Consider the following 15,081-nt stretch of genomic DNA (forward strand, 5'->3'; position numbering starts at 1 on the left):
GGAACACGATTAGGAAGCCACTTAACACTCTCTAGACGACAGACGAGAACCCCCAAAACATCTAGCAGACGAGGAAGACGAAGGTAAAGGTCTGTACCTCTTAACGGGCAGTTTCGAATCTTTGTGACGAGGCCTGTCATTTAAGGTTCATGAGAGCATCCAGCTGTTGTTGCAAACCCAACAAAATCTGACGCGTTGGAGAAGCAACTCTCTCAGGAGAAGGGCTGAACCTGCGAGAAGGAGAGGGGCGAGGAGACGTATACTTCCTTCTCACAGGGGTAAAAGCTCTAGCCCTTGTCTTAGCGCGACTGGGGGGTCGAGCGTCATCATCCGAAAAACACTTTATTCTCTCCTGCGGAGGAATATCCACGCAACTTTCTGGGGAAGAGCACAAAACGTCTAGCGGAAGAGGACGTGAAGCGTCCTCTCCTCTAAGCTTCTCTTAAGAGGGCGAGAGTCCAACCGAGAGCTCCAACCCCGAGGCAGGGAGGACGTGTCGGAGGACGAGAAGCAATCCTTCAGGATGCGTGCCTGTGCACGATCCCTGGCAGCCTGGGTAGCGTCATCAGGGCCTGCCGAAGGGATGCCAGATCGGTGGGAAGCCCCCGTAACCCTCATGCGGCTTTCGACATGCCCCCTCCCTGGTCCTGGGAGTTCGACAGAGGTCCAGGCCTCGAGGCATTATAGGGCCGATCTGACGCCCCCTCCACAACACTAGGGGCACTAGCACTAACACTTTGCGCTTGAATTGCATTCACTTTAGTTTCAAGAGCACGCATTGACTCCAACACGAGAGCCTGGGTATTACCTTCTGCAGCAACATACTACAGGGTTAGTACTAATATTTACTACAGGGTTACTAGTAGGAGAAAACCCTGACTGTCCATCTAAGGATGCACTCTTGGAGGAAGATCTCCTCAACCTATCATGCTCCAATTTAAGCATATAGGCTTCATATTTCTTCCACTCACCCTCAGATAATCCCTCACATTCATTATACCGATTATCATAGAGCATTGAACACCCTTACATACCATACATAAAGTGTGAGGAACTATCGAAGTCTTCGATAGCCTCACCTTACATTCACCCAAGCTACAGACGCGATAGCTAGAGGTAAGACATCTTAATTATAAGAAAAGTCAAAAGCAAAATCAAAAACGGTCCACAAAGAGCGTATGCCAAGTCACAGATCCAGTCGAATACCAAAAAACAACCAAAATACTTGAGTGACAACAAATTTCGAAATCCAAATGGCGGAGGAACTGACAACAGGTGTTGACAGTCCGGCGACAGAGAAAATCTGAATAGAAAATGGGAATGGTTCCTGATACCCGCCTCCCAGCGGCGGGAATGTGTACTGACCACCTGCCCGGCCACTGCATGTGCCGCAAATTTTGAAATTCTGTCGGACTACGGAGAATACAGCTATATATATATCTGACAGGTAAGTCTCATGAACAAATTTGTTTTTTAATAGTTTATTAGGATAACACCGAATGTTAGGCTAGGCTACAACATCTACGTGACGTTTCATGTATAATTTCGGCCAAAATTCTTAAATTTTGAGCCTACATTATGTACATAGGACGCAGGGGGATTTTTAGGCCATTTTTTTTTTTTTAAAACTGCGTCTTATACGCCGTCAAATACGGTAGTATTACTGTATAAGAACTCTGTCAAAATCAATAATCTAACAAAGCTTTCAAATTGTGGGTGCCAAGTCAATGGCGTACCTGTATAATACAAACAACCAAACACTAAATAAAATTTACAAACTTACCTGCTTTCTGCAAAGCACGACGCCTACTTGGATTTGTTTCTGTTGAAGGAAGTTCAACTACAACCAAATTCTTATCCTCTTGTTTCATACTCAGTCCAGCATCATGGTCCAGTTTTAGTACCTTTAACCAAGAAAGCACTATGAATGAGTATATGTGATAAAATTTAGTTGAATCTTGCAATAATAAAACCTCTCTTTCAGAATTTCTTAAACAATATGAAATCCTATTATCAGATTCTGGCCGCTGCCAGGTTCCACTTTATTATATACTTTTTCATCCTTTCAGAGGCAAATCTATCATTTCCTTAAGGGTTAAATAAATAGCCTATCATTTCATGTAGACTAAAAGGAATGTCTATCGTTGCCTTTTACTATTATTATTTCTATTATTATTGGTGAAGAAATCCACAGCAGTGTAAATGTAAATATATATTAGAAATATATACAGAATACAAATGAGAGCTTTTGTAAAGGACTATGAGAATAATAAAATGAAGTGATTAGACCAAATACAGAGAAAATTCAAGCACATAATTTTCAAACAACTTCCAAATGGCTTTCAAACTCAAGTCTCATTCATTTACACCATGAATGATAAAAAATCTAACAAATACAAAAATGTCATTTTTATGATAAAGTTTTATATATACTTACCAAGTAACTACATAGCTGTTAGTTTCTAACTATGGCGGCAGTTCAAAATTTGAAATTCGCAGCAACCCACTACTGTTTTGGTGTAGGTAACTAGACCCCACCCACTTTCAGGGAAGAATAGGTACAACAGTGCTGGAAAGCTCAATTTGTTTGTGCCCTATGCCCATGAGAAGGGAGGCAGGAGGGCTTTGATCATCTAGTTACTTGGTAAATATATATAAAACTTTATTTTCTCATAAAATTGTCATTTTTATATAAGTAACTTACCAAGTAACTACATAGCTGAATCCCACATTAACAGGTGGTGTGGGATGCAAGGACATGTTCTACTCAAAAATATTCAGTAAAGGAGATGAATGTGAAACAGAAAGATAGCTAGCATTGGTGTAATGCTTGTTGTCACCTACCTTGTGAGAGAGCTGCAGCAGGAAGATACTGCCTTTGGCTGGCACTCATCTCAACCTGTAGTGACGTGGCAGTAAAGCCGAGAGTCGTCTCTACTTCAATGGGAAACCTTGCAGCCGAGGAGTACTTCGAAGGTTGACAAGGCTTTACAAAAAACAAGTGCCCTCGCCCTGGGCACAATACAATAAAGACAACCAGACATTTGTTACCACACAACATTAAAAAACAAAATCACCACCCATCCATTAAAAATGACTGGTGGGTACTCTAGGTACACAGTACCAACAGGCTTCCCAAAACTTGACATCCTTAACAAGGCGATGAGATAGAGAAATAGAAGAAATACCCCTTATCCTTCTTCCCCCAATACTATGTCAGCCATGGCAAATGGACTTAAAGTACTGCAATTGTTATAAACTTTCTCCACATCGCGCAAATAATGGGAGGCGAACACTAATTTTGACTTCCAGTATGTTGACTGGAGAACCGTGGAGAGTGACAAGTTCTTAAACACCAACAAAGTGGAAACTGCTCTTGGTTCATGAGCTTTGACTTTAAAAACAGGGAGAACATCCTCTTGAATTTCAGAGTGTAATTCAGGAATAACACTCTTTAAAAAGAAGGTACGGCATTTTTAGATGGCGGCCATGAGGGGTTCTTCACCGAACACCATAGATTCTGAGAAGGACCTCTGATCCTCTTGGTTCTGTCCAAGTAGTGCTTTAGTGCTCTAACTGGGCAAAGCACTCTCTCCTGGTCTGCTGGCCCAAGGATACCCTTTAAATTCCTGATCGTGAACAAACGAGGCCAGGGGTGGGACAGGGTTTCGTTCTTCGCCACATCTCCCTGCAAAAAAAGCACTGTCTTACTGAAGGCATGTAATTCGCTAATCCTCTGCTGTAGCTAGAGCAACTAAAAAGAGAGTCTTCCTGGTTAAATCACGCAGCGATAAGGAGTGAAGGGGCTCAAATGGAGGGCCAGAGAGCCATTTGAGAGCGACATTTAGATTCCAGGCAACTGATGTAGACTCCTCTTGCTTGGAAGTGTCTAAGGACTTAATCAAATTGCTTATGTCTTGATTAGTAGACAAATCCAGTCCTCTATGTCTAAACACGGAGTTTAGCATAGACCTATAGCCACTGATGGCGGAGGTAGCTAAACCTCAAGAGGACCTCAGAAACATTAAAAAATCAGCAATCTTTGCCACAGAGGTTTTAAAAGAAGAGATGTCATGTCTTCAGCACCAGCTATGAAAGACTGTCCACTTCACCTGGTAGACATTAGCGGAAGACTGGCGTCTGCACTTAGCAACTGATTCTGCATCTTTTCTTGAAAAACCCTTTGCTCTGACAAGTTCCCTGACAGTCTGAAGCCTGTCAGAGTGAGAACGGATAAGAGTGAGGCTGCTTTAGAAGGCTCCTATTCTGCGGCAGAAGTCTGGGGAAGTCTTGCTAGGAGACTGAGAAGGTCCGGGAACAACTTCTGTGGCCCAAAACGGAGCTATGAGAGTCATGGACGTGTTGTTGTGAGTCATGAAATTTGTTAGGACTTCTCTCACCATACTGAACGGTGGGAAAGCGTACACATCCAAGTCCGACCAGTCCTGGAGCATGGCATCTGTCAGTCATGCCAGAGGGTCCGAAGCTGAGGAACAGTAAATGGGGAGGCGACAGTTCCTCAACGTTCCAAACAGATCTATCGACGGCCTTCCCCACTGTTTCCACAGGTTGGTGCATACCTGCGGATTCAGTGTCCATTCCATTGGTAAGACCTGTCTACAGCGACTTAATTCGTCCGCAAGAACATTTAACTTCTCCTGGATGAAGCGAGTTAATATTCTGTGCCCAGAGAAGAAGATCCTTGGCTGCTTCGTAAAGTGAGGAGTGAGTCCCTCCCTGATTCTTGATATAGGCTAAAGCGGTCGTGTTGTCCGAATGGACTGTGACTGTCATGTTGTACGTTGCAGTTGTGTAATGCTGAAGGGCCAAGTTGATCGCCTTCAGGTCCCTTACGTTGATATGAAGTCACTTTTCTTCTAGAGACCAGGTCCCGGAAACTTCCCTGTCACTTAACCCTTTAACGCCGAACCCCTATTTACAAAAACGTCTCCCGTATGCCGTTGCGTTCGGTGAGTTAGCGCCAAGCGGAAAAAGTTTTTTCAAAAAATCACAGCACGCTTTTTTAAGATTAAGAGTTCATTTTTGGCTCATTTTTTTGTCATTGCCTGAAGTTTAGTATGCAACCATCAGAAATGAAAAAAATATCATTATCATATATAAATATAGGAATATATGACAGCGAAAAAAAAAACCTCGTATATAATTGTATACAAATCGCTGTAAGCAAAACGGTTAAAGATAATGAGTTAATTTTTTTTAGTTGTATTGTACACTAAATTGCGATGATTTTGGTATATAACAAATTTTACAACGATCAAAGCAACACAGAAAAAATATTATCACAAAATGATGCATGAATTAAATAACGCCATGGACGTAAAAATGTTTTTTTCAAAAATTCACAAATCGAAATATTGTGCTAGAGACTTCCCGTTTGTTGAAAAATGAAGCTAATTGATTGAATATTACTAGACTGTAAGTGTTTTAGCTTACAATTGCAGTTTTCGACCATTTTGGTCGAGTTAAAGCTGACCGAAAGTCGAATTTTTTCTATTTATCGTGATTTATATGGAAATATTTCAAAACTGATAAAAGCTACAACCATGAGGTATTTTTTGTTGTATTGTACATGAAATTGCGCACATTTTCATAGATAAAACTTTATGTAACGACTAATATAAAGCGGTGCAAATATTATGACAACGAGACGAAAGAATTTCTGAGATGTTCGGCCGAGTTACCGCGCAGACGTAAGGAAAATGCTTTTTTAAAAAATTCACCATAAATCGAAATATTGTGCTAGACTTCCAATTTATTGCAAAATGAAGTTAAATGATTGAATATTACTAGAATGTAAGAGTTTTAGCTTACAATTGCGGTTTTTGACCATTTCGGTCGAGTTAAAGTTGACCGAAGGTTGAAATTTTGGCAGTTATTGTGATTTATGTGAAAATATTTCAAAACTGATAAAAGCTACAACCATGAGCTATTTTCTGTTGTATTCTACATGAAATTGCGCACATTTTCATATATAAAACTTTATGTAACGACTAATGTAAAACGATGCAAACATTACGACAACATGACGAAAGAATTTCTGAGATGTTCGGCCGAGTTACCGCGCAGACGTAAGGAAAAATTTTTTTTTTCAGAAATTCACCATAAATCGAAATATTGTGCTAGAGACTTCCAGTTTGTTGCAAAATGAAGGTACATGATTGAATATTACTAGAATGTAAGAGTTTTAGCTTATAATTGCATTTTTACCATTTCGGTCGAGTTAAAGTTGACCGAGCTTGAAATTTTGGCAGTTATCGTGATTTATATGAAAATATTTCAAAACTGATAAAAGCTACAACCATGAGTTATTTTCTGTTGTATTCTACATGAAATTGTGCACATTTCCATATATAAAACTTTATGTAACAACTAATATAAAACAGTGCAAACATTACGACAACGTGATTTAAAGAATTTCTGGCGCGGACGTAAGGAAAAAGTTTTTCAAAAATTCACCATAAATCGAAATATTGTGCTAGAGACTTCCAATTGGTTGCAAAATGAAGGTAAATGATTGAATACTACTAGATCGTAAGAGTTTTAGCATAAAATTGCGTTTTTACCATTTCGGTCGAGTCAAAGTTGACCGAAGGTTGAAATTTTGGCAGTTATCGTGGTTTATATGAAAATATTTCCAAACTGATAAAAGCTACAACCATGGGTTGTATTTTGCTGTATTGTACATGAAATTGCGCACATTTTCATATATAAAACTTTATGTAACGGCTAATATAGAACAGTGCAAAAATTACGACAAAATGACGAAAGAATTTATGAAATTTTCGGCTGAGTTACCGCCAGTGCGTAAGAAAAAGTTTTTTCAAAAATTCACCATAAATCGAAATATTGTGCTAGAGACTTCCAATTTGTTGCTAAATGAAGGTACATGATTGAATATTACTAGAATGTAAGAGTTTTAGCTTACAATTGCATTTTTTCGACCATTTCGGTCGAGTCAAAGTTGACCGAAGGTTGAAATTTTTGTAGTCGACGTGCGGTACGTCCACTCGGCACCCAACAGACAATTTTAGTCGACGTATGATACGTCCAATAGGCGTTTAAGGGTTAAATGAGCCCCCCAACCCAGATCCAATGCATCTGAGTACAACATTAGGTTGGGGTTCAGTGGCTGCAGTGATTTCCCTACTAAAAACCTCTCTTCTGCAATCCACTATCGAAGGTCCTCCTTGATCTTGGGAGGAGTCTGGAAGAGTTTTCCTGTGCTGACTGGCCTTTAGGAAGAATTGCAGGACTCGTGTGTAATCTTCCTATAGGCACCAAATTCTCGATGGACAGGAGTATGCCCAACCGACTCGTCCACTCGTTGGCTGTGCACGATGGGCGAGAAATGAAGTTCCTTACTTTCTGAAAGCACGCTTGCATTCTTTTGTGGGACGGAAAGCCCGAAAAATCAGAGCATCGATCCTCATCCCCAAATGGAGAATCAATTGCATAGGAGCTAACTGCAACTTCTGAAAATTTATTAAAAGGCCCAACTCTTGAGCAAGCAGCAGGGTCTTCTGAAGGTCCTCCATGCATCTTGTTCTTGATGGGGAGCGTAATAGCCAGTCGTCCAAATACAGACAGACGTTGATACTCATGAGATGGAGCCATTTCGCCATTGGGGTGAAAACATGGGTGAAAACTTGCGAAGCTGTAGAAGGGCTGAAGCAAAGAGCTCTGAACTGAAGGATTCTGCCCTGGAATATGAACCTCAGATACTTCCTGGAGTCCAGGTGTACTGGAACATGGAAGTACATGTCCTGCATGTTGATCATCACCATCCAGTCTCCCTGGTGAATGGCTGACAGGACTGGTCTGTTCGTCTTCATCTTGAACTTGGCGGTCTGCATAAAAAAAGTTCAATACAATGACATCCAGGACAGGTCTCCATCCTCCCGACGCCTTAGGGACAATGAACAGTCGATTATAAAAATCTTCTGTTCTTGAGTCTTCGACCACCTCTACAGCTCTTTTCCTGAGTAGAGACAAGAATTCTTCCCTCAGGGGCAAAAACCCTTCCGAGCCTTCTGAGTAGGCTGTTAAGCTGATGGGCAAGGACATCAAAGGAGGTTTTTCCCTGAACAGGATGACATAGCCCTCTTGGAGGATTTTGACTATCCATGGTTCTGTGTTCCTGGCTTTCCATCTGTCCCAAAAATGGAGAAGCCTGGCTCCTAAGGGGGCATGGAGGACCAATCCTCATTTGCGAGAGGCCAGTTTGGAGAACGACTTCTTGGCTGGTCGGACTGACCGCAGGTTCGAGCGTGGACGGGGCTGAAACTTGGCTCTTCCGCCTCGAAAGGGCTGCTGCTGCAGCAGGGCGATATTCCTCATACTGAATGAGACTGAACCACCAATAAGAAGAGAAGTTCTCTTGAAGAGTACTGCAGTCCTCTATTTTCTTGGCTAAAGCCCCCACTGTCCAGTCCAAGAAGCTGAATACTTCAAAGACTTTGAAGACGTCTCTCACAAAACGGTGTAACTCTGGGGACGAGAACGTGATCTTCGCGGAGTTAAAAGCAGATCTCCGCACTGAGTCAACAAGACTGGAGAAGTTCTGGAGGAGGCAGAAACTCCCAGAGAAGGAGCTTCCCCAGTTGAGTCTGACAAGTACCTCCTTGGAGACAAGCAAGAGGGAGATGCACTGAAAACCACCGTACCAAGTCCCTCTTCCCTGCTAACCAACTGTCAATGCCTGCTAATGCCTTCCTACAGGATGAGGAAAGACCATCTTTGGTAATCTGGCGAACTCTACTGGCAGAACCTGGAGATGATGGTGCCCTTGGAGAGAAGAGAAGTTGGGTAGCAGCAGAGAAAGTGCTTTAAAAGAGCAACATATGCTGTAATAGGATGTTCTTGTTCCATGGCTTTTTCGTCTCCTTCTTCATTGGATGAAATAGAGGAAGGGGCTAAGTCTGGTTGATCCTGCATAGCAGAAGGCTGCTTCTCCAAAAATCTAAAATGCGCTCCAACGAAGGACCCATGATGGCAGGGGTTGGCACCGAACACTTGGCTACTGGTACCAAACGTAGCTGAGGTTTCACCGACACAGGTGTGTGCACAGATACAGGACAACATTCACGCACTGGAGAGCACTCTGACACTGGTGAAACTGACACTTGGAGCTCGGAACTGTGTGTACGGACATGGGGTGCTCAGAAACTGGGCGTACGGACACAGGGTGCTCAGACAACACTGAGCGTTTGGACACTGTGCTCTTGTACACTGGTCGCTCGGGCGTTCGGAAGATGGGCACTCGGGCACTGGGCACTTTGACACAGATCGCTTGAACATTGGACGATCAGAAACTGGGCACTCAGACTTCTTCTTTGAAGAGGAAGACCACTTTGGCACCAAATACGGGCACTCTGTCACAGGAGAATCATGCGTAGCCTGCTCGGGACTATCCAAAAAACTGCAGGAGGGAAGAAGACTATCCTCTTGCTCCCTGGGAATCTTACAGGGAAGCGCGCTCAGTAGAAGGAACATCTCTTTTCAATGGCCTCGGCACTGTTGAAAAGCGCTTATGCCCTCTGTCCAGACTGCAGTCCAAGTCACTGGATGACAGAGCATGCACATCCGTGTGGTCGCCTTTCCAGTAGCTGTCCACCAAGTCCTGGTTATGATCAACAGGCTCAGTTGAGGGAGGCAACTACCCATGAGCAAACCCCAACGACCTTCCTTAGACCTCCGGTTTGCCTCCTCCCAGGTTTTGGGGAGTTTGACATTGACCTTTGTCTAGGAGCACTGTTGGGGTGAGTAGTCACCTCCTCCACTGACACTACAATTGCACTGACACTAATCACGCTCACTTGGTCCATAAGGGCCTTAACCAAAGACCCGACCTGGGCTACAGTGTTAACAAGAAGACCAAACTTTTGGTCTATCCTAGCTTTGATGCTGGCAATGGCATCGGGTTTGGGAGAATGGGAGCCAGGTAATGGAGTAGGAGGAAAAGTCAGAGGGCTGGTGATAGGGGGGAAAGCAGTAACAGGCGCAGAAGACACAGGCTGAATAGCAACATCTGATTTCGGAGTAGAAACCTGACTGGCTAAACCCCTAGCTTTGACTCTAGCAGCTGCTTTTCTCTGTCTGTCCTTCTGTAATTTATCAAGATGTGCATCTAACACTTTTCATTTCCCCTGATATCAATCTTTGCATTTGTCACATTTAAGTTCAAACAAGCAAATCTGCCCTCTACAATGGCAACACAAAGTGTGCGAGTCATACTTAGCAGAAGTAAGTCTGGTATTACAGCCTTTGCTGCAATTCCTAATACTAGACAAACTAGAATCCGACATACTAAATCAATAACAGTCAAAAGTCTTAATATGGAACTAGCTAAGCTAATAATTATTAACGCTACCAACACGAATGACTACTTCACCACAGGTAAAAGATACAACCATCTGGCAAAATTCAAATTAGAGCTGCTCAACTAACCGATGATCAGTCGTTGACCGGCAGAAACAAACTGAGCTCTCCAGCACTGTTGTACCTATCCTTCCCCAAAAGTGGGCAGGGTCTAGATACCTACACCAAAACAATAGCACGTTACAGCGAATTTCAAAGTTAGAAACTAATAACTATGTCGTTACTTGGTAAGTTACTTATATAAAATGTCAAATTTAATTACACACAGGATTTTAACATTAAAATTTATACATATATCCACCCAGGTCTAGTGATTCCTGAAGCTTTCCCTTAGCAGAAGTATGATTCACACAAGAGTTGTATACAAACATACACACAATGAATCACAACTTACTATCTAACATAGAACAGTTGTACTTAGGATAAAAGAATATAAAAATCAAGAATATACAGAAAAAGATAATCAAGGTATTACCTGTGTTGAGAGTCTAGGATAACATACTGCATAGGCCACAAGTATATTTGGGTCTAACAGCAAGTTTAAAAAGGATAAATTTCAAAAAGGACACAACATGTTATAATTACTCAAACCACTAGCCAGAGATAAGTATCACAGGATCCAGAAGTAATATTTAAATGCATGGAAATATGAAAAACACCACTAAAGGAGTGAAACGGGAAAAATAACAAGTGTAAAAGCAAAATTAACACACACATGACAATCACAAGCCAACATTTTATACAAATAAAAATAAGTGAGAGACTGATTTATGTACTTCAATTCTGAAGTCTCTCTCTGCCCCTAAAAGGACAAGATCTTTGCATATTCTTAGGCTGCTGTTCCTTTGTGCTAAGTTACAGACTTTACTATGGCAATCAACTTCCATCACCAACAACAAAGCCTTATTCTCAAACTGGATGGTATGTATAATTTAATAATCATTTTTTAAATTATGAACTAGTGAAGATCCATTATGGATTTTCAAGTATAAAATAGAAATTTTCTCATCAACAAGATTAATCTCCACAGTAATAACTTACATTATAGCCATGAGCAGGCAGATCATGAACCAAGCGTGCTGCGTCTTCAACATTGGGTAAGAAGAGTGAATGGCCACTCTCCATCCATTCCTTGATGTGGTGAAGTTCAGATGTGTGACCAGTCAAATCTTCAATACTCAACTGAAAGAAAAAAAGTGGTTATCACTGTCCTCTGAATTACTACCAAAATTAACAAATGCTTATAATTATTTATTTCAACAATAATTTTGTTATTAATTGGTCATTTAGTATAATACAGTTACCCTGGTTCATTTTTAGGTTACATACAAGCTGAAGTTAGCCAATCAATAATGTAACTCTCTCCTTCCAAGTGTCTCGGTAAATTATTTATACTTAATTAGAAAAACAAGAAGCATTTTGGCTGTCATAAAATGTGGTGGTTACTTAGGACAGAGGTACTTGGTGACTACAAAGCTTTGATTGCAATTTTACCAGTAAATACATTCTATACAATGGAATTTTCACCAGGCTAAGATTTGAAACAAAGCAGCACAAATCATCTCTGGTGAATAGATGAACCTGGGAGCTTGAAACACCACTGGATTCCTGCAGTGATTATTTCACAGCTGAGGTATAATGGATAACCTATTAGAATGCTCTCCACCTGAGACACTAAAAGTATTCAATGTCTCAACAACACTAGACAAGGGACACAATTGTTCCATAAAAGTACAAAAACTTGCATGCAGTAAAATGCAGCAAGGAAAGTTCTAAAATTTATTACTTCAGTGTTTTTCTCGAACATGAGGTGGTAATTTTCTTTTTATGCATACTTCATCATCGTACTTCTTTATCTTACAGTACTGCAATTTGTTACAAAGTGTGTCTCAGCTCATGACTGATAGTACCTCCTAGACTCTACACTAAATATGTGAAATACTTAAAAAAAAAATAGATGCAACCAACAGAAACAAGTTGGTTGAACATTTCAACTTGTAAATAAAGCAGAATACACTACTCTAATGAGAATGCAACAAAGTGAGAAAGAGAAAGGGGATTTTGCCAGATGTGGGAACTGTAACTCCGGTTTAATTGCCATATGATGTCGAATGTTGCCTTCTAAAAGCCTATATAAACAATTACTTTGATAAGTGAACTGTAGCCTAATGCTTTGAAAAGTGATGTTAGCCTAGCCTTTTGTGCTTAATTCTTACATGAGGTTCCATAAGCTGCTGCAAGGGCTATTACTGCAGTTCTGTCTGGTAGATAAACAGTCTGTTAAGTGATGACATTAAAGACCTGAGAGTGGGCTATTAAATGTTGGAGTTCATAATGAAACCACCTAAACTGATATTCACCATGAAGCAAAGCATCCACGTAGGTACTGGGTCTTGAAAGGCATGGTTCATAAGAAGAAAGATTAGCAATGAGGTAATATTCTGGAAAAGGAATGTGGAAGAAGAAACAAAATAACCAACAAGTTAACCACTAGACCCTAAAGTGACGGTACCATATACACAGACCTGTGAATGATGCAAGAGGCAGTGTCTAGTGTTGTTCAAATGACAGCATGACAAAAACTTTGCAGTGAACTTGTTTCATGACTTGCTTAGCCTATGGTATATTTAAAAATGAGATGACATGAACAAGGGAGTGAAAAATACACAGGTTTGTAATTTATATGGTCTTAAACCATTAAACATGCAGTTCATGAAAAAGTGATTAAGTCAGAAACATATACTTGATGTGCTGTATGGAAAATATTTTAGTAGAACTGACTATATGTCCTACACAGTAGCCTATATGAGACAAATACTTACAGCATCCTGAAGAAAGAGTAGAATATTGTTGGGTTTGAATGAAGCTAAGTACTTGGCATTGAAAGTTGCATAACTGATGTGTTGTAAAGCTGACACTGAAGGAACACCTCCTTGATGCCTAGAATATAAGATGTAAAAGAGATTACGCAGTAATGGATTTTGCAACTCCAGTACCATATATATATATATATATATATATATATATATATATATATATATATATATATATATATATATATATATATATATATATATATATATATATATATATATATATATATATATATATATATATATATATATATATATATATATATATATATATATATATATATATATATATATATATATATATATATATATATATATATATATATATATATATATATATATACAATATAAACTTTAGTCCCCTCACTAACTCAAAACATATAACATAACTAAACTACAAATAGGCTAATAACAACACAATTCTAAGTCTAAATTACCTTTATTAGTATTCACTAATATTTATAGGACAACCCTTACGTTTAATCACCTCCTTCAGTCGTTTTGGTACAGACAAGGCCAAATTATGAAGCATTTCCTTCAGTATGTTGTTCCAAGATGCTTGGATTTCTGCCTAGCTTTGGAACAGACGACACATCTTTGTCTTGTAGATCCCTCTTTTCATCTCCCATAAGTTTTCTATTGGGCTATGTCAGGGCTATACCAGGCCAATCATTGATGAAGGGAACTTCGCAATAAGCCACTGAGTGACAGATTTAGCCGTGAGCCTGGCGCCATCCTGCTGAAAACATGTGGCACCCGTATCCTCGAATGCATCAGGCAAAATGTCACACATCAACTCCAAATAATTATACTGGTTAACTTTTTCATTCTTTTTAAAGACATGAAGCTTGGCTATGACCAGTAAAAGCTCCCAAACCATGAGAGAATCAGGGTGTTTGATCCCTTCGATACCTAGGGTCAAGAGGGTACCTGCGAAAAACATATATACCGTATCGATTCATCTGACCAAAGCAGGCTTAGCCATTGAGACTCATCCCATACTTCCGAGCAAATTTGACTCTTTTATCCCTCTGTAACTAAAATTGGCTTCTTCCGTGGATTGTGTATCCAAGTTCATTGATACGATATCGAACTGAAACATCACCAAGCAGTTGTGGGTTGGATTCCTTCAATTTCCTTGATGTCATGCGTGGATTAACCTCTAATACGCTTTAAAATAGTCATACTATATCCCAGAGCGTTTTACTTGCGGCGGTATAACCCAGCGTCTAACAGATCGCCGCTCACACCCATGAGCGGCGATTTCCTTCGTTTTAAGACCTGATTCCTTTAATGCACATATCTGTGCTATGATCTGTATTCAGATCCTTAAATTTCCCCATATATAGGATGTGACCAGGGTAGGCCAAAACTTCGGAATATGGAGCAAAAAATCACGTTACGTGATCGCCAGCCAAAACCTTTCTGTCAACTATATATATATAAGCGGCCTAATGATTTGACAGAATTTTTTCTTGCACTTTTGGTTCCTTCAAATTTGGCCATATATACTAAAGTATATATACTGTATATATATATATATATAATATATATATATATATATATATATATATATATATATATATATATATATAATATATATATATATATATATACATATATAAATATATATATACATATATATATTTATATATATATATATATATATATATATATATATATATATATATATATATATATATATATATATATATATATATATATATATATATATATATATATATATATATATATATATATATATAAATATATATATATATATATATATATATATATATATATATATATA

The 15,081-nt window shown here is 39.5% G+C and overlaps 1 protein-coding gene across 1 annotated transcript in view; it reads right to left on the minus strand.

The window, feature by feature from the left end:
- LOC136854070 (V-type proton ATPase subunit S1-like) overlaps positions 1-15,081 on the minus strand; it is a 90,419-nt gene that overhangs the window by 70,796 nt on the left and 4,542 nt on the right. Inside the window, exons 2-4 of the mRNA XM_067130188.1 lie at positions 13,221-13,338; positions 11,440-11,580; positions 1,784-1,904 (exon numbers count right to left, since the gene is read on the minus strand). Coding sequence (XP_066986289.1) covers positions 1,784-1,904; positions 11,440-11,580; positions 13,221-13,338 — 380 coding nt within the window. The remainder of the gene's footprint in view (positions 1-1,783; positions 1,905-11,439; positions 11,581-13,220; positions 13,339-15,081) is intronic.

Source organism: Macrobrachium rosenbergii, chromosome 28 (genome assembly GCF_040412425.1).
Source record: "Macrobrachium rosenbergii isolate ZJJX-2024 chromosome 28, ASM4041242v1, whole genome shotgun sequence".
Lineage (NCBI taxonomy): Eukaryota > Metazoa > Arthropoda > Malacostraca > Decapoda > Palaemonidae > Macrobrachium > Macrobrachium rosenbergii.